The sequence below is a fragment of the Trichosurus vulpecula genome, chromosome 6 (genome assembly GCF_011100635.1).
Source record: "Trichosurus vulpecula isolate mTriVul1 chromosome 6, mTriVul1.pri, whole genome shotgun sequence".
Classification (NCBI taxonomy): domain Eukaryota; kingdom Metazoa; phylum Chordata; class Mammalia; order Diprotodontia; family Phalangeridae; genus Trichosurus; species Trichosurus vulpecula.
Window position 1 is genome coordinate 15,589,090 of NC_050578.1, and position 26,461 is coordinate 15,615,550.

The 26,461-nt window shown below is 36.8% G+C and overlaps 1 protein-coding gene across 1 annotated transcript in view; it reads right to left on the minus strand.

Annotated features, from left to right (window-relative positions):
• GLRA3 (glycine receptor alpha 3) overlaps nucleotides 1–26,461 on the minus strand; it is a 139,338-nt gene that overhangs the window by 66,784 nt on the left and 46,093 nt on the right. The window contains exon 3 of the mRNA XM_036764004.1: nucleotides 5,077–5,300. Coding sequence (XP_036619899.1) covers nucleotides 5,077–5,300 — 224 coding nt within the window. The remainder of the gene's footprint in view (nucleotides 1–5,076; nucleotides 5,301–26,461) is intronic.

A 26,461-nucleotide genomic window follows, 5' to 3' on the forward strand; every position in this document is an offset into this window, starting at 1 on the left:
CAACTCCCAAACCAAACATCTCCAAACTAAACAACAATTAATCACATTCAACTGTTTGAAGTGGACAGCTCTTACTGAAAGAGAGAACACTGTGTTTTGTTGACAAGACATGAAAGCAGGCTCAGTCCCTTTTAGTTTTGCACATAGGAATCCTTGGCTTCATGTAAGAACAAATTTTTCAAATCTTCCCTTGAATGTAAAATAAACAAATTTGCCTTACTAAAATGAAATGTTTTCTATCCATTTTGCAGCTGGCTTGTCATAGGATCCCAGATCATTTTGCCCTTATTTCAAAATTTTAATACTTTGACAACAGTAATATGTAAGCTCCTTGAGGACAGGAAGTATTTAATTTTGCTCTCTATTTCTTTGGTATTTGGAATGACCATAATTAGTGCCTTAATAAGGATAGAGAAAAGACATCTGATTTCATTAGTACAGAGAAATCCTTGCATGATGACACTGCCTGTAACAATCCAGATGGGTGCCTTCACTAATACGTGGTTTTAGAGAGTTGCCTAGAGGTTGGTGAAGTTAAGAAATTTTTTCAGGGTCACACAGACAGCATATGTCACAGATGAGACTTAAATACAGGTTTTTCTGGCACCATGGCTTACTATGTCATACAAATTCTCAATGCATAATAAATGCTTGTTAAATTGAATTGAACACCACCTGAAAATCCAGGTGAATTAGGAAGTCTTTTTCTGTCTTCTACTCAGCTATCAATGAGATCTCAAAGTAGAGATCTCAACATGTCATCCCTATTACTTTATCATAATCAAATAAATTCCGTAGTATTTTATGATCTAGTGGCCTCTGTGTTGATCTTCTCCCAAGATATTTCATCTCCCAACTCTGCATTTTCAATGACCACCCCACATTCCTGGAAGTCCCTCTCTTTTCAGCCCAGCTTTCTAGCTTTTTTCAAGTCTTAGCTAAACCTTTACCTTCTGCAAGAATACTTTCCTGATGCTTTTTAATGTTAGTGCCCTGACTCTGAGATTATTTCCACTTTATTCTGTATGTCTAGTTGTACATAGTAGTTCTCATGTTGCTTCTTCCATTAGAATGTGATCTCCTTAAGGCTAGGGCCTGCTTTTGTCTTTGTAATCCCAGTGTTTAGCATAATGACTAGCGTATAGCAGGTGCTTCCTAAATGCTTGATTTGTTGAATCTGTGGAACTTTCTGGATCTTTATCCATGTCACACCCATTATGAGTAAAGATTCTGTGCTGGCTATCATTCTTTTCCCTCTTTTTTTCCTCTCATTTGATAATTCCAATCAATCCCTATAGATTCAATAATCATCTTGGAGATGATGCCCAGATCTATATAGTTAGCTATAGTCTCCTGAGATCCAGTCTTGCATTATGAACTGCCTAATGGACATTTTAAAAAGGATGTCCTGCAGGCATCTCAGAAATTCTATCTCCAAGCTATCTTTTCACCAAACTTTTGCATTAACATGGGTGGCAGGGGTGGTGGGCACCACTAAACTAGTCCCCCAGGTTTCTAACCTTGATGTCATCTTCTACACCACATATCCAAATAAATTTCCCAATATCATAACTTTTGTCTTCACAAGGTCTCTCATCAATTTCCTCTTTTCTCCATTTCTACAGTCACTATTATAGTTCAAGCCCTCATCCCACTCATTTGAACAATTGCAATAGCCTCCTAATTTTTCTCTTTGTCTCTCTCTACTCTAATCCAGCCCCTACAGAGTCACATAAATAATCTTTCCGAAGAGTAGGTCCGGCCATAGGTCACCTATCTTACTTCCCAAAGTCCAATGGCTCCCTATGAATTCTAGGATCCAACATAAATTCCTCTGTGTGACATTTAAAACTTCACAACATGTCCCCTTCTCATCCTTCTAGTCTTCATTTACTCCCCTCTACATCCTCTGTTATCCAGCTACACAGACCTATTTTTCTTCCTAACATACAGCTTTCTATTCTCTCTGTGCCAGGCTGGCTCCATGCCTGGAATGTTTTGTCCCTTCATACTCTACATCTTAGTTTCTCTGGGCAAATTTCAAGCCTCAGCTGTAATCTCACTTTCTAAAGGAGGGCTTTCCCAGTCCTAGATCCTGGTGCCTTCCCCTCTAAAATCACCTAGTATCTGCTTTCATGTGTCTTGTATATTACTTCTATAGGTACAGGTTGGCTCTCCCACCAGAATGTAATCTCACTGAATGCAGGACTTGTTTTTGCTCTTTTCTGTGTTTCTCTAGTGCTTAGTACAGTTCCTGAGATATGGTAGGCATGCAAAAAAGGGTTAATAACTGAATCTAGCTCAATGTGGGCTTATAAAAAGAAAATATTATTTTTAGAATATTTATTTATTTTTAGTTTTCAACATTCACTTTTAAAAGATTTTGAGTTCTAAATTTTCCCCCTCCTTCGCTTCCCCCCTCCCCAAGATGGCATGCAATCTGATATAGGCTATGCATGTAAGAGAAGGTATTCTATTTGTTTCATTTTAGCATTCTTATGATCACATGCTTTAATCATTTATTTTTGTTTTAAAGAATCCGTTTTCAGTTGTTCTCTGCTATAGCCAACTGCCATTTTGAGATAGTCCATATTCTACGAGAAACATTTTTGTGATAAGTGTGTCATACTTTATGCTGTCTTATCAACACCACAGAATAGACTTTAGACTGCTAGTTATAAGCATTCAAAACAGGAAATGGAGCAGGTGAAAATGAAATAAAGAATTGGATAATATATTTTAAAGCCAAAAAATGAAACACAGTGAGAAATGAATTCCACGGGGAGTGAATTTTACATATTTGCTATCTTTTTGTAAAATAAAAAAGTAGGAAAAGCAAATGCTTCTTGGGAAAGCTTATCTTGCTGGGTTATATGAAAAGAGAATGGAGTTAGTCTTCATAAATAAGCAAATTTGTAGCTCTGTCCTTTTAGATAAAATATATCCTTTCATTATTATTTATGGCATTCAGAAATTATCATTATTAAAGAGATATTTTGGTATAGTGGAGAGAGTTTAGCACCTGGGCTGAAATCTTATACACAGTACCTACTTATTAGCTGACGAGGACAAATCTAAAACTCTGTGACCCTCAGGTTATTCTGTAAAACATCTACTAAGTTATGAATAGGTTGTGACCTATCTTTGTGAGAGGATTTCTTACACTGATGGAATCACAAATCTTTGCCGTATGGACTTATTTGCATTATTAATAATTTAAGCCAACCTATAGCTTTGTCTCTAGATTTGAAGTCAGAGGACCTGAGTTCAGATACTACCAGTTGTGGTACTTTCTACCTATGTAACCTTGGTCATGCCACTTAATATCTCTGATTCACAGTTCCCTCATCTGTAAAATGAAAGGTTTGAATTACATCACCTCTGAGATCCCTCAGCTCCAAATCGAGGATCCTAAAAACTTAGACTCATGAAAAGTTCTCTAGGAAACTAGGCAGTCTGAAACACTGCAGATTAAGCAGAACTTTGTTTTTTTTTTTTTGTTTGTTTTGCTGGATTAGAGCTAAAACTAGTCCTCAAAAAATGATAGATTTTTTAAAAATCATAATGACTACACTTTCACATGTACCCTTTATCAGTGCAGAAAAAAACTTGAATTATATAGAGGAAGGACTTTCACTGCACCTTAATCAAAAATCAATACTGAAAACTAAATATGTTAAATAAATAAGTTTAAATTTAAAAGAATGTAAATTCTTTGAGGTCAGGGACCATATCTCTTTTGCATTTGTAACTCCAGTGTCTAACAGCACCCCATGTGGTGCCTAGAACATACTACAACTTAATAAATACTATTTGTTGATTCATTCATTTAAAAAAATATATTTTTTTCTTAAAGGTTTTGAAATTCAACTCAGATCTGACATTCATCTCAAAATTTCTTGATCTCTATAGGAAAATTATGGCAATGTTAAATTTAATAAACAATTAAAAAAACCCTTACCCTTTATCCTAAGTAGAAATTATTCAAAGGTGCATTTGTCAGTTACTTGGAAAATGCTAAAAATGACAACTGAGAAAAATAAAGTACTTTGTTTCACAGTTATTTCATTCTGTCACTTTTAAGAAGTAATTGACTCATTGGCAAAGAAAGAAGAGAAGAGATAACATTACAAAAGCAGGTCATCATGATTTCAAGAATAACACCCAACAATGGGCCTAAAATTTGTAGCAGAAATCCTCAGAATCATCTTACACATCAAAATTTTTGAGAGAACCTAATTAGTAAAGGGGAAAATGATGAGACCAATTAAAACCAACTTAGTTTAGACCCACAATAGTATATAGAAATTTTCCTGCATATTATTCTTTTTATTGTTAAGGTAAATAGTTGTTAGAAGGCAGCTAGGTGGTGTAGTGAAGATAGTCTTGGAGTCAGAAAGACCTGAGTTCAAATCTAGCCTCAGACATTTACTAGTTGTGTGATCCTGGGCAATTCACTTTCCCTCTGCTTTGGTTTCCCCATCTATGAAATGGGGATAATAACTTGGAGTCATTCCAATGGTCTCTTCAAGTGGGCAATGCCATAAAAAACATTAATCCTATTGTTATAATGTTGTCTAAATATAGGGCCAATTATGAGAGATCAATGACAGTAAAATGCTTTGGGCTTTTTAGAGAAATAAATGAAGGATAAAAGGAATGCTTTATAAGCCTTCTGCCTTGGTCTATCATTGTGATTTCCCTTGTCACATACATGGAGATGGGGGCGAGGAGGCTGAGAATTGGGTAATGAAGACAAAAAATGTGTAGAAAGGTGACTAAAGAAAGAAAAGTAGAGGTGGTAAGGGGATAGAAACCTATAACAAGATGGGATATAGCAAGTCAAACTGGAAAAGTTTCTTCCCTTGCAGATGTTTTAGTGAATTCACCAACTTTTTTTTCCATTTTTTTATTTCATGTTAGATTTCCTCATCCTTCAATTTCCATTTAATCCTCCCTGCTGGCCTCTGTTGGTGTGGAACAACAGCTGCATCAGCTCTCAAGGTCGATAGCTGGCAAGAAAAACATGGACATGGAAAATGAAAAATGGAAATAGTTCTCCCATCTAGGACTCACCTGATTGAATATAGCACATTGCCGTTTTTGAAAATTCTTAGCAATTTGTTGTCTGTCGTAACCTCATGAAAGTTGGCACCTTTTTCATTAGCAAAGAAAAGATCAGGTTTCCAAATGGAATCCAACATGGAGGGATCTAAGTCTAAGGAATCGTCGGGATATTCGCTATAGGCAAGGCGAGGATCATTCCACTTCTGACGGAGGAAGATATTCACTCTGTAATCCTATAGGAAAGCACACAAAGAAACTGTTTTTGTTTGTTTTTATGGAAGACTTCTGGGGTTTCACGGCTTTTGTTTTTGGCTGCTTCGGGTGGTTTACTGTTCATAATAATAACTAGCATTTATGTAGTTCCCTAGGGTTTGTTATACATGTTTATTTTTATCCTCACAAAACCCTGGGGAAGTAGGTGCTGCTATCATCCCCGTATTACAGATGAGACCAAGATAAAGTGTGTGCATTGTACAGAATCATGCAACTAATAAGTGTTTGAGGCTGGGTTTGAGCTCAGGATTTCTTGATTCCAAGTCCCTATCCACTGAACCCACCTAGCTGTTCTTTCTTGGATGATGGCAGAATGAAAGCTATCTTCAATGGATCATAGCCAATAACATTTTTTGTTATAGTCCATTAATTACCAAAAATAAATTCTAAAACAGAGGCTTTGGCAACTTCTCCACAGGATGTATGCTCTTCAAAAGAAATACAATGAAGACAGATAAAATATAGGGTAATAAGAGATTAGACATGTAATTTCATTGATGGAAGGAAAGCTCAGATGGTGCAGCAACAATCCGGCTAGGAGCAGCTGTTGAGGTGTAAGACCCAATAAGACTATCAGTAAGAGCTGCCAGCACAGTTTCTTTGATCTGCTTTACTAAGGAAAGCAACTTTAAGGGGTTAGCAATCTCACTTTCATTAATTCACTTAGCTCAGGAGGAAAAGCCAGAAACCTGAACTTCAGAGCAAATACAAATGAATTACAAACATACCTTATAGACTAAATGCAAACCAACATCTGAGTTAGCAAAGCCGGGGCTGGGGAAGGGATGGGGGTGGGGAGCAGTTACAGTGGGTTGCTCAGAGTCGTGCACTACTCTTCCAATGAGTGAGAACCCACAAACCAAACATTTGGGTTTCTTCAAAGCCAGGGAGGGCTCCTAAACGGCTCCCCAGAGTCTCTGCACCAACACTCTTCCAATGAGTGAGGGCCCCAAAAGTCAAATGCCAACCTTGGATTTTGTATATCCATCTCAGAGCCTGGGGGCATTTAATTACCTCTGTGCTGAAAAGCACTCAAACAAAGAACAGTGAAAATCCCATTTTGCCTGCTCCATTCAAAGGCCAGAATCATTAAAGGCACTGAAGAATAGCAAAAAGCCCTGCCCTGATTACTGTTACAGATGGGCATACCCACTCTATTAAGGTAGGAGCACTGAGACATTAAAGTGACTTACACACTCAGGGTAAGATAGTCGTTCCTGTCATGGTGGGGATTCATGGATAGATCTTTAGCTACTGTGCTACAGCCAAAACATCTTTTAATTTGAGAGTCTATACTTTTGCTTCTTATCGCCTTTGAAATTCAAAGCATATTACTCAGTAGGGTTATGCACAACAAGAACCTTGATTTGTTTATGTCTCTCTGGGTACGTTTATACATATAAACATGCATATACATACATGTATATTATATATATATATGTATACACATACATGCATATTATATATACGTATATACATACATATAGATAGATATGTAGATATAGATATAAAGACTGGACCTGTGATTCACTGGTATAGAGGATGCTAAGGTTAGTAAGCTTCTACCAATGCAGGTTGACACTTTTTTCAGCAACTTATAGGTTCTAAGAGCTTCCTGGAACATGAAGAGGTCAAGTGACATAGAGATAGCATATGTCAGAGGCATGTCTTGAGGTTGGGTATTCTTAGATTGGAAGGACGCTCTCTAGTTACTACTCACATACATATGGGCTTTTTTCCTCCTTCAAGTTAAAATTCTCCTCCTTGGTATTAAATTCCTAGAAAGACTTTTTCATGTATTGTAGAAACAGAGTAAGTATTAACTGAGGCATACACATGGAGGTAGTTTTACATTAAGAATATTACCAAAGGTATCTCTATTCAATATTTGTTTTAGTCTCCTTGCAAAATAATAGCGATATATATTTTTTCCAGCTGGAGACTAGCATACAGACATTATTGTTGATGGTACAGGATTCTAAATGAAGAACTAAAATATAAAGATATGATTACTTTATACACTTAAAGAAAGTACTACTAATGATGTTTCCCAGTGAGATAACTCATCATCCATGAGTAAAGGAGGAAGAGAGAACTACTACCAAGAGTCTTAGTTCTTGCTCAATCCTCTATGAATTAATAGCATCATCACCAAGATAGGTGATCAGGGCTAAGACGATAGATTCAAAAGTTATTAGCTAAAAATACATTATTTACCCTCTCTAAACTCCCTCTCTCCTACCCCTAGTTTATGAGTGATAAAAAAATCATATATGTCATTATAAGAATAATGAATGCTACCAATCAACTGGTACACTCAGTTAAACCCTACCACCATTAGAAACATCTGGTTAAATTACCTAGCCTGAGGAAATAATGGTGAATGAGTGCCTCAGTGTTATTGGTTTTACTGCTTGACTCTCCCAAAGCACAGGGTATCAATAAGTACCACTGTATAATGACAGAAGACATTCCCATGATTCCAGGCTTGATGGATTGCTAATCTTGCAGATGCTAAACTCTTGTATTTTTGGTCAGTGTTTGAAGAAGTTTATCCACCCAAATGGAAAGGTACATAGAGGCCATTTGTTAGATTAAGTCTAGAGTTCTGTGACTTTGGGCCTCTTTTTGGAACTGAGGTTGCATAGCAGTTAATATTTTTCTGCTCACCAGGCACCCCATGTATCTTTTCAAGGAGCAGAGTTAACTTCAGCTTTTTGCCTCAAGACTCATCATAGTGTGAAAACACTTTATAATTGTCCAAGGAGACGTCATGACCCATGAGGTTCTGTAAAATCTGCACATGGGGATATGGAAACAACCTTTTTCTGGCCAAGGGGAGGAGGTTATCTTTTAACCTAAAGATTAGAGTAAAACTCCTAGATAAGAGACCTGTGGGGAATAAGCTATGCTCTTGTTTTTCTGTTATCTTATGGCAGAGATGTTAACTGTAAACACCGAGGAAGGAAAATATATACACACCCACACCCACACACACACCCACACCCACACCCACACACACACACACACATATATAAATATACTATATATGTAATTACATATTTATATATATATATATATCTTATATATCTATATGTATATAAAACAATACTATTAGTGTACATTTCTATAGTGCTTAAAGGTTTGCCCAGTGCTATCTTTAAACTACTGATGTGAAGTAGAAAGTAGAAATACTGTTAGATCCATTTTATAGATGAGAAAACTGAGGCTCAGAGAAGTTGAGTGGCCTGCCAAAGTTTGCACAAGCATCAAAACCAGAATTTTTTTTTTTTATAATGCAATTTATTTATTTAACATATTTGGTTTTCAGCATTGATTTTCACAACAGTTTGAATTACAAATTTTCTCCCCATTTCTGCCCTCCCCCCCCACTCCAAGATGGCGTATATTCTGGTTGCCCTGTTCCCCAGTCAGCCCTCCCCTCTATCACCCCCCTCCCCTCTCATCCCCTTTTCCCTTCCTTTCTTGTAGGGCAAGATAAATTTCTACGCCCCATTGCCTGTGTATCTTATTTTTTAGTTGCATACAAAAAGTTTTTTTTGTTTTTGAACATCTGATTTTAAAACTTTGAGTTCCAAATTCCCTTCCCTCTTCCCTTCCCACCCACCCTCCCTAAGAAGTTGAGCAATTCAACCTAGGCCTCACATGTATTATTATGTATAACCCTTCCACAATATTCATGTTGTGAAAGGCTAACTACATTTTGCTCCTTCCCAACCCATCCCGCTTTATTGAATTTTCTTCCTTGACCCTGTCCCCTTTCCAAAGTGTTTGTTTTGATTACCTCCACCCCCATCTGCCCTCCACTCCATCATCCCCCTGCCTTTTATTTTTTTTTTTTATCTTCCTCCCTCTTCTTTCCTGTGGGGTAAGATACCCAACTGAGTATGTATGGTATTCCCCCTCAGGCCAAATCTGATGAGAGCAAGGTTCACTCATTCCCCCCTCACCTGCCCACTCCCCTCCTCTCCTAGAACTGCTTCCTCTTGCCACCTTTATGGGAGATAATCCACCCCATTCTATCTCTCCCTATCTCCCTCTCTCAGTAAGTTACTCTCTCATCCCTTAATTTCATTTTATTCCTTTTAGCTATCTTCCCTTCATCCTCAACTCACCCTGTGTCTGCTCTCTCTCTTTTACATATATATATATATACACATACATACACATACATACATATACACATAGATACATGCATACATACACATTCACTTATATATATACATAAACATATATATATGCATATATATATGCATATTCCCTTCAACTACCCTAATACTGAGGTCTCATGAATCATACTCATCATCTTTCCATGTAGGAATGTAAACAAAACAGTTCAACTTTAGTAAGTCCCTTGCAATTTCCGTTTCTTGATTACCTTTTCATGCTTCTCTTGATTCTTGTGTTTGAAAGTCAAATTTTCTATTCAGTTCTGGTCTTTTCACTGAGAAAGCTTGAAAGTCCTCTATTTTATTGAAACTCCATATTTTGCCTTGGAACATGATACTCAGTTTTGCTGGGTAGGTGATTCTAGGTTTTAATCCTAGCTCCATTGACCTCCGGAATATCGCATTCCAAGCCCTTCGATCTCTTAATGTAGAAGCTGCCAGGTCTTGGGTTATTCTGATTGGGTTTCCACAATATTCAAATTGTTTCTTTCTGGCTGCTGGCAGTATTTTCTCCTTGATCTGGGAGCTCTGGAATTTGGCAACAATATTCCTAGGAGATTTCTTTTTGGGATCTATTTGCGGAGGCAATCGATGGATTCTTTCAATTTCTATTTTGCCCTGTGGCTCTAGAATATCAGGGCAGTTCTCCTTGATAATTTCCTGAAAGATGGTATCTAGGCTCTTTTTTTGATCATGGCTTTCAGGTAGTCCAATAATTTTTAAATTATCTCTCCTGGATCTATTTTCCAGGTCAGTGGTTTTTCCAAGGAGATATTTCACATTGTCTTCCATTTTTTCATTCCTCTGGTTCCGTTTTATAATATCCTGATTTCTCATAAAGTCACTAGCTTCCACTTGCTCCAATCTAATTTTTAAAGTAGTATTTTCTTCAGTGGTCTTTTGGACCTCCTTTTCCATTTGGCTAATTCTGCCTTTCAAGGAATTCTTCTCCTCATTGGCTTTTTGGAGCTCTTTTGCCATTTGAGTTAGTCTATTTTGTAAGGTGTTGTTTTCTTCAGTGTATTTTTCAGTATTTTTTTGGGTCTCCTTTAGCAAGTCATTGACTTGTTTTTCATGGTTTTCTCGCATCCTTCTTATTTCTCTTCCCAATTTTTCCTCTACTTCTCTAACTTGCTTTTCCAAATCCTTTTTGAGTTCTTCTATGGTCTGGGGCCAGTTCATGTTTTTCTTGGAGGCTTTGGTTGTAGGCTCTATGACTTTGCTGTCTTCTTTAGGCTGTATGTTTTGGTCTTCTTTGTCACCAAAGAAAGAATCCAAAGTCTGAGACTGAATCTGGGCGCGTTTTCGCGTCCTGGCCATATTCCCAACCAACTAACTTGACCCTTGAGCTTTTCAGTGGGGTATGACTGCTTGTAGATTACAGAGTTCTATGTTCTACGTTTGGGGGGGAGGTGCCAGCTCTGTCAGAGCCGCAGTCCTCCTTCCCCAAGGACCCCCAGTCCAGACTGGGCTCAGATCTTCGGCAGGCTGTGCACCCCTGCTGTGATCCGCCACTTAATTCCCCCCACCAGGTGGGCCTGGAGCCGGAAGTAACAACAGCTGTAGCTGCCCCACCTCCGCTGCCCCCGGGGCTGGAAGCCGAACCGCGAACTCCTTCCACTCCCGCAGCTTTTCCCACTAACCTTCTCCACAGTCTTTGGTGTTTATGGGTCGAGGGGTCTGGTAACTGCTCACGTATTCAGGGCGCTAGGGCCCCCTCCGCCCGGCTTCCGGTCTGGATCGTCCACGCCCAAAACCAGAATTTAAAGCCAGATGTCTCCTTGCCTCCAAATCCAGTGTGCTCTTTTCTATGTCATGCTGCTTGAGTTACTAATCTCCCTGCATGACTTAGCAGAGGATCACTGAAACAAAGCTAAGTCACAATGCTGCTGGCAACTTTTTCAAGTGTAAAAAGGACATCTGAAAAATAATTTAAAAAAATCCCACTTATAGACTATAGTTCCTGATTACTGTAATAAATACTTTTTAAACATCTTCAACACTTTGTAAGATATTGACGGAGAACTGTCTGTATCTACAAGATCAGCTATTTAAACCATACTACTGAGGCTTCATTTACATAAACTCAGCATTCTCCAGTATCTTGCATTATTTTTCTCTAAATGTCATGTTGTGGTTACCTGCTCCTCACCTGGTTGTACTTATTGGAATGGTAAACATGTAACATAAACCTAATTTGTGATGTTCTAAAAGATTTATTTTATTTTATTTTTGCTGCTTGGCAATCTAAAAGCAGTATTTTGATCACCTATGGATACTGTGTTTGGTTCATTTAGTGAAAACTAACCGTCCCAGGGGTAGGTGACACAAAGTCTACAATTCTGCTTCTTGGAGTACCAGGGAAAATCATTAATCTCCCTTGTGTAGAGCACTCAGGAGGATCCTGAAATCTCCAAATATCCTCCAGCAGCCCTCTGAACTGATCTTCAGCAGCCAGGAATCAGGATGAATGGAAAGGAAATGTGAGTCCTCCATTTCTTAACAAAAACCTGGTAGCCAATGAATTATTGCTATGAAACGTCTTGTTAGGATAAAATTCTCCCTTGGAACTAGAATTTTCAATCAATGCTTCCTTGAAGGTGACTGGCTCAATGAAAGGCAGCATGGTAGGTTGAGAGCTAGCCTCAGAGTCAGGTGAATCAAGGTTCAAGTCCCCTTTCTGATGTATACTGGTTATTGTATCTTGGTCAAGTGATTTAACCATTCAGTTCTCTAGCAAACTCCCTAAGCCTAAGTTGTCAGCCTAGGAGTTCCAAATGCCAATGAAATCATATGTCCAGGCCACTATCCATAGTTCTAATTATGTAAAGTATACTACTGTGAGAGCATGCAGGATGAAGAGCAGTCCAGTGCAAGTTACATGAATTAATTAAAGTCTACTGTCCTCAGAGGGCTAGTCTGCCTGTGTATTTCAGAAAATGGCTTTATAGGTTTCCATTAACTTGCCTGTAGGTATTTAATGAAAATCAGAAAAAAAAATTTTGTTTTAGGATAACAATGAAAAGGATCCGTTTCTAAAAGATATGCAAACATCCATCTGCTTCAATCAATTCCTTTGAAAGAAACCTATCAAACAACTGGTTGTACATTATGTACACCAAACAACTAGTTGATTAGGTGCCTGGACCAAAATCAGTCCATCTACAAACTTTTATTAAACACTGACTCCCAGACCCAGAACTAAAAATACTAGGGATAAAAGAAAGGTAAAAAGAGCACCTGCCCTTAGGGAACTTCTATTTTAATAGAGATAACAACATGCATCCAAATAGATACTTCAAAGAGAGAATAGGGAGAAGAGAACCTTGGAAGGAAGTTAAGGATTCTAAAAGAGAGGTAAAAAGGGAAAGCATTCCAGGCTGGAGGAGTGGTCAGTGTCAAGTTACAGAGACAGGATATGTTAGAAACAGCAAGTAAGGCAGTATGGCTGGACCATCCAGGGAATGGAGCATGGAAGGGACTAATGGGTAAGAAGCCTCTAGGAAGAGTTCTAGCTGCAAAGAGCTTGGAGTGTATATTTGATCCTTGCAGTTACAGGAGCCCTAGAGCTTTAGTGTGGGTGTAAGAGGGTAGCATAGTTGGATCTCCTGCACTTTAGAAAAATCACTTTGACAGTAGTGAGGAGGTTGGATGGAGTGGGTTGAGACTCCAAGCAGGGAGACTAATTAGGAGGCTCTTTCAATAGCCCGCTTAAAAGTGATGAGGGATTGTAGACACGATATATTTTGAAAGGAAAAACATAGAAACTTTCCCAACTTATTGCATATCTGGAGTGAATGAGAGTGAAGTCAAGGCTGTTACATGAGCCTAGGTGACTGGGGAGATGGTGATGTGCTCAAAAGTAATAGAGAGGTTTGGAAGAGGGGAGGATATGGGGGGGTGTAATGACATGTGGCTTAAACACCGTAAAAATGGCAAAGAAGATAATAGCTAGCATTAACATAGTGCTTTAAGCTTTTCAGAGCACCTTACAAATATTATATAATTTGATCCTCACAATAACTCTGGGTCCCATTTTTCAGATGTAGAAACTTAGACACAGATTGGTTTTGACTTGCCACTGTTGCATAATTAGTAAAATGTTTGAAGTTGGATTTGAACTCAGGTCTTCTTACTCCAGTGCAACACTCCAGTCAGCTGGGTATTGCAGTGGATAGAGTGTACTACTTGAAGTCAGGAAAACCTGAGTTTATATCCAGCCCCAGACACTAGCTTTTTGACTCTTAATTCTCTGTATCTCAGTTCCCTTTTCTATAGGATGAGGATAATAATAGCAATTACTTCACAGGATTGTTTCGAGTATCAGCTGAGTTAGTGCTTTGCAAACTTTAAAGAACCATATAAATGCCAGCTATTAGCTATTATTATTGTTTACTATGCCATTTAGATGCCTGCACAGTTGAGGAAATAGTCCATATGCTGCTAAACCTAAAAGTCTCTTTTCCTTGAAAGCATAAGCATTATCTTTTGTCTCTTTAACAGTGAATATTCTGGGAAGTGCCATGAATTACTTCACTGATAAAAAAATTTAGCTCCAAAGTGATTTAGGGAAAAAAACACAACAACTGCCTCTAATTGACCTTTCCAGTCTTGCTTTAGATGACTCCATTTCACTTACCCTTTTATTCAATAAACTGGTTAATGGTTTTGCTTAATTAACAGGTGGATTCAATGAGAGAAGTCATTTCAATAACCCTATGTAGAATAAATTAATTCATTTAATTAACATTCTGTGTCTGCCATGTGCAGATACTATGGAAGGCATTAAGGATCACAGATAGACATGCCACATGCTCTGCTCTTAAGCACCTTCTAATCTAATGAATGCAGAATATATAAAATTAATCAAATGTGAGAATATATTAGGTCTGAAAGATTATTCCAGATAAATTGCTCAAGAGAAATTCAATGGGAAGATTTCTTTCTCTTGAGATGAAGGGAAGCAGAAAACTTCCTAGAGAAAAGTGGTCCTCAAGATCGAGTTTGAAGGAAGAGAGACTTTAAGATGAAGATGGGAGAAGGTAGTTTATTTCTCAAATAGCTGATAATATAATAATATTGTTATTGCTAACATTTATAGAGTCCCTTAAAGTTTGTAAAGTATTTTACATATATTGTCTCGTTTTATCCTTACAGCAATCCTGTGAAGTAGGTGCTATTTTTTTAATCTCCATTTTATAGGTGAGGAAACCAAGGCTGAGAAAAGTGGCTTAGTGGCTTAAGTGGCTTAGCCATGGCCGCATAGTTAATGAAGTATTGAAAGCAGTGTTTGAACTCAGGTCTAACCACTGCACCAAATTATAGAGATAGAAGGCAACGGAAATGAAATAAAAGACAAGAATTGTTAAATGTCGAGGAAAGTTGTTTTATTTTTTGGGTGGGATTTCCCACACGTTTTTAAGAATTGTTAGAGCATGATAAAAGAGGAGAGCGGTTTGAGGCTATGGTTGGGAGGACTGACATTTTAGCTATTATGAATAGAAAAATAGAGGAAAACAGGAGATGCTTGACATGTTTAGAGTAGTGGAGGAAGTGAAGTGAGAGAGCTCATATTGAATGGTCTCAGTCTCAGTAAAATAAGAGAATAGTCATCTGTTGTGGCAAAGCTGGACAGCATACTAAAAAAATAGAGACATCACATTGTGACAAAGGTCCATATAGTCAAAGCTATGTTTTTTCTAGTAGCAATGTGTCACTGTGAGAGTCAGACTATAAGGAAAACTGAATACTGTGGAATCAATGCTTTTGAAATGTGGTGTTGGAGAAGAATTTTGCGAATCCCTTGGACAGCAAGGAGATCAAATAAATTAATATAAACCACCTTGGTTTCCAATTCTTTGCAATCACAAAAAGAGATGGTATAAATATTTTTGTACATATTGGTCCCTTTCCCACTTGTGTGATCTCATTGGGATACAGTCTTAGAAGTGGTATTGTCAGGTAAAAGGGTATGTACATTTTTATAGCCCTTTGGGCAAAGTTCCAAATCGCTCTCCAGAAAGGTTGCATTAGTTCAGAACTCCACCAATGATGCATTAGTGTTCCAATTTCCCCACATCCTCTCCAATATTTATTATTTTCCTCTTTTGTCATGTTAGCCAATCTGACAGGTGAGAGGTGGTACCTAAGAGTCATTTTGATTTGCATTTCTCTAATCAATAGTGATTTAGAGCATTTTTTCATATGTCTATAGATATCTTTAATTTCTTTCTCTGAAAACTGCCTGTTGACTATTTATCAATTGGGGAATGACTTGTATTCATATAAATTTGACTCAATTCTCCGTATATTTTAGAAATGAGGCCTTTATCAGAGACACTGGGTGTAAAAATTCTTTCCCAGTTTTCTGCTTCCCTCCTAATCTAGGTTTCATTGGCTTTGCTTGTATAAATCTTTTCAATTTAATGCAATCAAAACTATATATTTTGCATTTCATAACACTCTCTGTCTCTTGTTTGATCATAAATTCTTCATTTCTCCATAAATCTTACAGGTGAACTATTCCTTGTTCTCCAAGATTGCTTATGGTATCCAACTTTATACCTAAATCATGAACCCATTTTGACTTTATTTTGGTACATGGTGTCAGATACTGGTCTATGCTATATTATTCTCAAGATAAGTTGCTATAATCTTTTTGCTAATATTTTATTTAAAATTTTTGAAATTGGTCTATAGTTTTTTTTCTCTGTTATGACTCTTCCCAGTTTAGTTATAAATACCATATTTGTGTCATAAAAATAATTTGGTTGGACTCCTTCTTCACCTATTTTCCCAAATAGTCTATAAAGTATGGGAATTAATTGTTCTTTAAATGTTGATAGTATTCACATGTAAATCAATCTGGCCATGGAGATGTTTTCTTAAGGAGTTCATTGATGGTTTTTCCAATTCTTTTTCTGAGATTCAGTTATTACGTATTTTATTTCTTCTTCTGGTATTCTGGACAATTTATATTTTTGTAAATATTCATCTATTTCCCCAAGATTGTCAAATTTATGGGCATACAATTGGGCAAAATAATTGCTAATTACTGTTTTAATTTCCTCTTAACTGGAGGTGAATTCACCCTTTTCATTTTTGAAACTGGTAATTTGGTTTTCTTCTTTCTTTTTTTAAATCAAATTAACCAAAGGCTTATCAATTTTTTTAAATTTTTTTTAGCCTATTCATCATGTCAACCAATGGAGTTATTCTGTATTTATTTGGTATAGCTGCTCTTGAATGTTTATATATTGAACCCTATAAAAAGGGGGCCCTGGGAGAAGGGGGCATTTCTGATCATGAGGAAGATCTGAGGTCTACTTCATTAGAGGGGATCATGGACCCTTCAATAAAGTGCCATTGACTCAGAGCTCTGACTCAATTTCTCTTATTGTAGGTTGCGTAATCTTTATCCCTACAACAATAGGCTCTTGTTCAGTTGCCTTTTCTTTATTTACCATTTACAAAATTAGAATATGAAATCTTCAGAAGTTATTACAATGTGGAGAGGCTAAATATACTTACACTGACCCAGTTTTAGATTAATGCAACATTTACGGTAATCTCTGAATGGAATGAAAATTGTATTCACTGCTTGCTTTCTTTGTATGTAACAAATGATATTCTAAAGTTAACATTTTAATGAGAGGAGAGGAAGGAACAAGCATTTATTAAGAGCCTACTCTGTGCTAAGTACTTTACAAATATGAATTCATTAGATCCTCACCCTGAGAAGGAGAGTTTCTTCTTATTCCCATTTTACAGTCGCTGAGATTGAGGAAGACAGAAGCTAAATGACTTGGCCAGAGTCACAGAGCCAGTAAGTGCCTGAGGACAGATTTGAACTTAGGTTTTCTTGACTGGAGGCCCACTCTATCCACTATGCCACGTAACAGCCCAACGGAGGAACAAGGTACTAGATACAATCATGAGAAGGGATTATTTTCACCTATACATATTTGTAAGTTAGTTAACTGCTATCTATGTGACAAGTTACCTCACTTTTCTGGACCTTGCTTTCCTAATTTGTAAAATGAGGGGAGCTAGACTAGATGGCTTTCCTTTCTAAATTTATGATTCCATGATGTAAAATAATATCAGTCAGTGAGTGCAATTCTCTTTATTTGAAGGGGTACTGAGGGGTAGTGGATAGAACACTATAGACTTGGAGTCAGGAAGATGCAGGCTAAAATCCTGTCTCAGACACTTACCAGCTATATTAACTTGGTAAACCTCTTTGTGGATCAACTTCCTTATCTGTAAAATAAAGAGTTTGACCAGATGACTCCTTGACCCCACAACCTGCCCTTTCAACTTTGTCTATGATCCTGTGACTCAAAATACTTTTAGAGTTAGAAATTCTTCTTTTTTTGTATTGTTTTATTTTCTTTGTTAGAATAAATTTGAAGATGGAAGGGACCTTAGAAGTCATCACACCAAACATTCTTATGTTACAGATAAGGAAACTGAAACTGAGAGTTTAAGAGACTTTTCCAGGGTTACATGGTCAATGTAGCTGAGGCATGAGATCTTCTATACTCTGAATTCAAGGATATATTTTCTCCTCCTATTTCCTCCTTACCATCAAAACCTTTGTCATTTTCCCTCTTGGTTGTGGCTGCTGGCCAATAAAGACTTTACTTTTCCTAAAGTGTACTTTATATAATTTTAATTTTTTAAGTTCTCCAGAGGAGGAATTCAATTCATTTGAATAGATTTATTGGCAGAGGGAAATGAAAATGAGTGAGTGTGATCTCTTTCTTACTTGACCATATATTCTGTTGGTGGGGCAATGATGTTTACATAGAGAAGTGTAACAACAATGTTGCTAGCAGCTGTTGTGGGTGTGTAAGACCAACAATACCAGCCCACAGGAGGGCTGCTAGTACAGATTCTTTCATCTGCTTTTCTAAGGAAAGCAACTCTAAGGGGTTAACAATTTCACTTTAATTAAACATACATATTCCATTCACTTAGTTCAGGGGGAAAAGCCAATACCTTGAACTTCAGAGCAAATACAAACAGAAATTACAAATGGAGACAATATAAACAGATCAAACAGACAGATTTCTGTCTGACCAAATCATAATATACATAGTTACCACAGAAGCACCATCTGAGTTTTTCAAAGCCAGGGGGCTCCTTCAATTGGCTACCCAGTGTCTTGTCACTAACACTCTTTCAATGAGTGTGCCCCCAAAGGCAAAACGCCAACCTCAGATCTCAGGGTCAAAGGGTGTCATGACCATGTGAACTAGGCCTTCCCTTGACATAAGCAGGTCATCAAAGACTCCTCATTCAACAAAAGATTCCTTAGTGCTGAGAAGCACTTCCAAAACAAAACCAACAAAAAGTTCACTTTGCTTGCCATTATGTTTGAAAGGCAAGACTCATCAAAGGTACTTGATTACCTCAGCATTCCAAAAGAGAAAACAGTAAGAGCCCTACCTCAATTACCATAACAAGAAGGAATCTAGTATAATTGGAAAAAAAGGGAGGTTGATTAAGAGTCATAAAAACATAGAACAAGAGAGAAAAGGAAACTCTGAGAACACCTAAGGCCAACCACTTAATTTTTAGGTGAAGAAATGGAGGTCCAGGGAAGTGAATTGACTTCCTGAGGTCTGACAGGTAGCAAATATTTGTCAATATTTGAACTCAGTTCCTCTGACTCAGGGGAGTGATATAGTCAAGATTCAAAGCCAGACTGCCCTTCCTTAAAAGTCTTTTTTTAAGTAAAAAAAAAGTGTATGCTGTAATCTGTATTCAAACATCATCAGCTCTTTCTCTGGGGATGGGTGTCATTTTTCATCATAAGTCCTTCAGAGTTGTCTTGGATCTTTGTATTGCTGAGAATAGCTAAGTCATTCAAAGTTGAACATCTTACAAGATTGCTCTTACTTTGTACACACTACATTTCACTTTACATCAACCAATATAAGTCTTTCCAGGTTTTTCTGAGAGCATCTTGAGCATTATTTCTTATAGTACAATAGTATTCCATCATAATTACAAGCCATAATTAGTTCATTCATTCCCCAAATGATGGGCATCCCATCAATTTCTAATTCTCTGTTCCCAGAAAAGAGCAGCTATAAATATTTTTGTTCATATAGGCCCTTTTCCTTTCTAAAAAAATATCTTTTGTGATATAGACTTAGTAGTGGTATTGCTAGGTCAAAGGTTTTGCATGGTTTTATAGCCCTTTGGACATAATTCCAAATTGCTCTACAGAATGGTTGAATTAGTTCACAACTCCACCAATAGTGCATTTATGTCTCATTTTTCTCACAACCCCTCCAACATTTGTCATTCACCTTTTCTATACTATTAGCCACTCTAATAGGTATGAGGTAGTACCTCAGAATTATTTTGATTTGCATTTCTCCAATCAATATTGATTTAGAGTCTTTTTTCATATTGCTATAGATAGCTTTGATTACTTCATCTAAAAAAGTGATCATATCTTCTGGTCATTTATCAATTTGGGAATGGCTCTTATTTTTATAAATTTGACTCACTTCTCCATATATTTGAGAATTGAGGCCTTTATCAAAGAAACTTGCTTCAAAATTTTTTTTCACTGTTACTATTGCTGATTGTATTTCCCTCCATCCTATTCCCTCCACCCCACATTTATTCTATTCTCTCTCTTCTTTTGCGTATCACTCCTCAAAAGTGTTTTGCTTTTGACTACCGCCTCCCCCAATCTTCCCTCCCTTCTATCAACCTACTCCCCATTCCCTTACCATACAGGAAAGTAGGAGAGGAAGGAGATAAGATAGATTTCCATACCCAATTGAGTGTGTATGTTATTCCCTTTTTGAGCCAATGCTGATTAAAGCAATGTTCACTTACTCCCCTTCCCTTCTCTTCTTTTCCTCTACTGTAAAAGCTTTTTCTTGCTTCTTTTAGGTAAGATAATTTACCCCATTCTACATCTTGCTTTCCCTTTCTCTCAGTACATTCCTTACTTAACCTTAATTTTATTTTTAGATATTATCTCTTTATATTTAACGTGTACCTGTGCCCTCTGTCTACATATATATATATATATATATATATATATATATATATATATATATATATATGTGTGTGTGTGTGTGTGTGTGTGTGTGTGTGTGTGTGTATATATATATATTACTTCTAACTACCTTAATAATCAGAAAGGCCTTATAAGTTACAAATATCATCTTCCTGTATAGGAATGTAGCTACTTTAACCTTATTAAGTCCTTTATGATTAGCCTTTCCTGTTTTTTTTAACCTTCACTTGAGTCTTATATCTGAAAGCCAAATTTTCTATTTAACTCAGGTCTTCTCATCAAGAACACTCAATTGTCCTCTATTTCACTGAATATCCATTTTTCCCCTGAAGGATTATTCTCAGTTTTGATGGGTAGGTAGTTTAACATCTTGGTTCTGCCCCCAAATTATGATTGTTCTCCACTGAAAAATAACAAGTCTCTCCACTCCATTTTCCAGGGCACCAGTACTCAATATTTATCTGTGCATTTCTTTTTTTATAATTAATTGACCTTAGTCAACAAATGGGGTACTCACTTTTTCTCATCTAGAAAGGTGAATAGAACAGGGAAGTACCCTGTATGCTCAGAAACTAATTGTAAGTCTTGCATTTTGTTTTTGTGACCAGACATATAATGAGATTTTAGATGACTATGCATAGCCAATTTTCTTGATTCTCCTCATGCAGAGGATGAATTAGATTGAATCTATGCACCTTCAGAAAACAGAACCAGGACCCATGTGGGGAAACCTTGTAAGGAAGGAGATTTGGGGTTAAGGGAAGAGAATAAGTATTTATTAAATGTCAAATAATCTTTACCCATGTGAAATACCCTTTTTATTATTGATAATGAACTTTCAATACTTGACGCAAGGTCAAGGTGGTCACTAACAGTAACTGTCTCTTTAAGAGAATGAAAGAATGACAGTGAATAGCACACCTTTGTAGAAAGCTGGGCACCTCTTCTCTGCTTGATAGTCTTTCACTAAAGCACTACAGTCTATTCCCTCATTTGTCCTAACATCTATTTTATACTACCTTTTCCCACCCAGTCATTGAATACTTAGAACTACCATATTTACTTTTAACCCTAATTATATAATTATCCTTAGATACCTTATTCCACAAATGCAGTTGTTTCTGATATATAGGATAGTCTCATCCCCCTCATTTTTAAATGCCATTTCAAATGGCAATAATCTTTCCAGATAGTTATTTAGTTTTTGCCATTTATATATGTAATTTAATATAGGCAGAGGCATATTTAAGGTGTTGTATGTTATATTTGAAGCTTCCCTGGGGATTCTGTAACTTTCAGCATCATAGAATTGGCTGCCTGTGGGGAACTGAACTCCAAAAGCCACTTAAAGCTGTTCAATTAATGCTACAAATGGATTTTAAATTAGGTAGGATACCTTAGGAACTTTCTGTTATCAAAAAGACAAAAAAGACCAAGGACTCCAGCTGCACCAGGGGCCATCTCCAGTTGTCCTTATCTATATCTTGCCATTGGACTCAGATGGCTGTGAAGGTGAAAGTGAGGCTGGTGACTTTCAACAGCCCTCCCTCACTTAAATCCAATTCACTTGCAAGTCACGGCAGCACCTTCCTGATGTCGTGATACAAAGCAAGGATAGCTTCTCTCTTGACTTCCTTCTCTTTTCTTCATTATAGCAACAACAACAACAACAAATGGCCAGAGGGCTCTCTTTTCTTACAAGCTTCCTGACCCATGTCCAAACCTCCACTTTCTCCCTATTCTATCAAGTCTATAAAGGGTTACCCCATTACTGCTTCTAACAATAATATCTAAAATTTACGTAGTCCTTTATGTTTTCGATACTACATATATTTTTTTCATTTTATCCTCGCAACAACCCTGAGAGGAAACTACTATTATTATTTCTATTTTACAGATGAGGAAAGTGAGGCTGAGAAATTAAGTCCTAAAACTAGTAAGAGCATCAAGCAGAATTCAGGTCTTTCTGACTTCATCCACTACACCACCTAATTCCTAAAATACAGCTCTGAGAATGCTCAACCGAGACCAAACTCCATCACTCTCATTCACGCCTCTCTAGTCTTAGGAAATGCCATAAAAATCATTAGTCTTGCAATTCAAGCCCTTCCATTTGATCTCCATCTTCTGTTCTAACCACTAGTGCCTTTCACATCCTCCTCTTTCAGCCAAACAGAAACCATCCTCCAAATATATGCTGCTGTTTCCCGACTTTTGTTCAAACTGTTCTTTCTACTTAAAATATCCTCCCCTTCCATGGTAATCTATCAAAAGGTGCTCATTCTTCAAGGCTCAGGACAAAGGACATCTCTTCTATGGAGAGGGGTAAAATGATCTGTCTCTCCCGAACAACTATTGTATTTTGTCTATACCTTAATCTTCTTCACAGACTTTTCATATTCTCCCTCCAATCAAAACCACAGAGGAAAGAGGGGAGGGGGACCAAATGGTTAGAAAAAAAGTCTCAAACCTCACTTTATTAACTTACTCAGAAGGCACCTGAGAGGATGTGAACAATTACCAAATGATATGCTTACTTTCCCAACTCTGTCTTCATGACATTAATGTATACAGGACTTGAAAACATTCTTGAAGAAGTTTTAAGAAATTCCATTCTGCAGCAGACCACATTGTTGTAGTCATATAGTTGTCAGGAGGATATTAGGGGTTATAAGATCCCACAGTACACATTGATCGGCTATAAATAATTGATGAGCACACTATCACTTTGCTATGTACAGGTGTTTCCTGTATATAGCTGAAAATTGTTCAAAATTCCTTGAATGATAAAACAACAGTGATAACTTTGGTAAGCTATCACTATGTGGGGTATAAAGTAATGTGATGTGTGTTCACCGGGGTAGTTTGCCACCATCATGAAGAATGTCCTGTTATAATACAGATGGAAAACGAATTCCCCATAAATACTCTCATTTGCAAATTATTTGATGTTTAATGCATCGAGTCCTGGGTAAGTAAGCAATAACCAATGGCCAGCGCTTACTTTCCATTGGCATGCCATACAATGATAGGAGAACTAGAGAAAGGTCCTCACCATGTTGGATAGACCCTCTGCAGGGGAAACACAGAATATAAATAGTTTGTGGCAACTAGGTAGAGCAGTAGAGTGGTGAGTATGGAGTTAGGAAGACCTGAGTTCAAATCCAGCTTCAGACACTAGATGTGTGACTTTGGGCAAATCACAACCTCTGATTGGCTCAGCTCCCTCAACTGTAAAATAGGGACAGTAGTAGCATTTGCCTGTCATGGATCGTTGTGAGGATCAACAGAGACATTTGTAAAGTATTTGGAACATGGTAGGCACTCTGTAAATGCTAGCTACTATTGTTTTTAATCATTATATTGTGATCTACATTACTCATTATTGATCATTAGAGCCAATTATCCCTTCTTTGTTTTTCAATATCTCTCTGAATTGTAGTGCTATTAATTCACCAGGCCCGCATTTTGGCTTCTTATTTTGTTCCCTTAGGATCTAAAATAAATAGAAATATAAGCAGTCAATGAAAAATTTTATGTAGGTTGGCTTCTACTTATCCGATCAAAAAATAAGGAGAATACCTCCAAAGGAGGCATTAATGCTTGCATCCCACTGGTGCATATAGACCCGGTGTCAAGCTGTGCACAGAATAATGCCAGGACAACAGCACCAAAGAATTGAATGGATAAGTTGTTTGATTTTATTAAGAGAAGCAGCCTGAATGGTACTGGATCTGGAAGCAGCACTGGCCTGAGAATAAAGAGACCTGGGCACTAGCATTGGTCCCACTGCTAACGGGCTATGTGATCTTGGGCAAGAAGCTCCACCTCCTTAGACTCAGCTTTCTTATCTATAAAATAAGGGGACTGGAAGAAAGGAAGCATGGTAAAGGGAAAGAATCTTCAATTTAAAGCTAGAAAATCTTTGTGATTTTGAATAAATTGCTTAAGCTCTATGGGCACATGTAAAATGATGGAATTAAAAAGAGGGATTGTTCTATTCTCTTTTCTATTTTCCTCAAGTTAGATCATCTCTAAAGCCTTTTCCAGCTCTTAAAATAATTCTAAGAATCTACATAAAGTGTTAGTATTTTGTTATGTTCTATTTTAAGTGTGTCATGGACATTTCTAGAAGTGTAGTGAAGCTTATGGATCCCTTTTAACAATAGTGCTATTAAACACTAAAATGCATTTAGTTGGTAATGACAAAGGGAGGAACATTTACTCACTGTCCCACCCTGCTCACCTGTAATTATTAGGTTGAAATGAATTGTAAACTTCATGGTGGCAGGAACAATATCCTATACAACTTTTTTATTCCTTGCATGACTGGAAACAGAACTTTGAATATAAAAACATGCAATAAATGTTTGTTGAATAAAATTAAAATTATTTTATATCTAGGTGACATAAAAATTGCCCAAGCTGAAAATTTTAGTTAACTTAGCATGCCAGCAAAGCATCAAAAATCAAGACAATGACAAAACATTTAAAAGTAGATTTTTGTTTGTGCTTTGATAAGACACAACATTTTAGGTAGATGCAAACCATTACATGAGGAGCACTGTTTATATTTCCTTTTTTCCTTCAAACTTTTAGTTGCCTCTTATATATGGTGCACTATTCAGGAAAAATACAAAGATAAATAAGACAGCATCCATCCATAAGGGATTCACAATTGAAGAGTGAAATAACACTCTGACAGTGATATTTGGAATCCTCCAACTTAAATGAAACCAATGAGTAACAATGGTTAATCTAAAAATAAAATCATAGAATAAGGAGAATATTTAACTCTTTGAAAAATATGGTAATTTCAAAATGCTCCATTGTCTACTGGTTCTAGAGATCACTCTTTTGATACCAGCTTGGCTCTACAGTTTTACCATTAGCTTTGATTTAAGCTTTCAGAAATTTAAATAGGCATTGTACCTTTTTGTAAACAATATTTTGATGGGTGAGTGATTACATCTTTTTAATGTAATATTTAATGCAACTAAATACATGTTTGCTGATTATCTACATATGGGTCTATTCAAATATTATGGGTTTGAAGAGAGAAATACTCACTTTGGGAATAATATGGTGAATAAAATATGTAATAGAATTAAATAGTATTTACAATGACTTTTTCCCCCTTTTAATAACTCAATTACTTCCTGGCTAATTGTTGATTTGCAGATGGGCACTATGGAGGCTATTAACTTCACTACAAAATTATAGAGAAATCAACTCCTTTTAGAAATCATAATTAGATATTATAGTTTCAATTTCAAACAAAATATTAAGCACTGGAATATTCTGCTATTTCTGTAGTGAAGCAAATATGTGCTAGTTTTTCTCAAGGCAACTATCATTTAATTGTAGCATACAAGTATTAGACAGAAACAAAATATGCTAGCACCAAAATGAAAAATGAAAACAATGAGACAAGCATTGGGTACTTTTTTGATTGTCTTCATGCCACCAATTGGGATATTTCTGAGCATTTAATTTTATGTTGTTTTCTAGTCAAAATACATGCAGTCATACTTTGCAATGAGATATTTTGGTATTTGCTCAAGAGCAAGATATACTATTAAAATGTTCACTCATTTTAAGTATTCAATAAATACAAATCACAAATATAACTACTCCCATTCTTCATCACATTTTATCCCTGAACCTTAATTGCTGGTTGGGTGCCTATTTCTGAATATAACTATGATTGAGAAATAATTTAACAAATGAAGGAATAGAACAACTGAAAATTAATTATCTTTGCTGGAATCCTGTGAGGTTTGGACATGGAAAGGATGGTCCATAGAAACTGCTTATTCCTCTGGTACATTTTACCTGTGATTTTGGTAGCTGCCTCTAAGCTTCAGGCAGCATAGGTCAT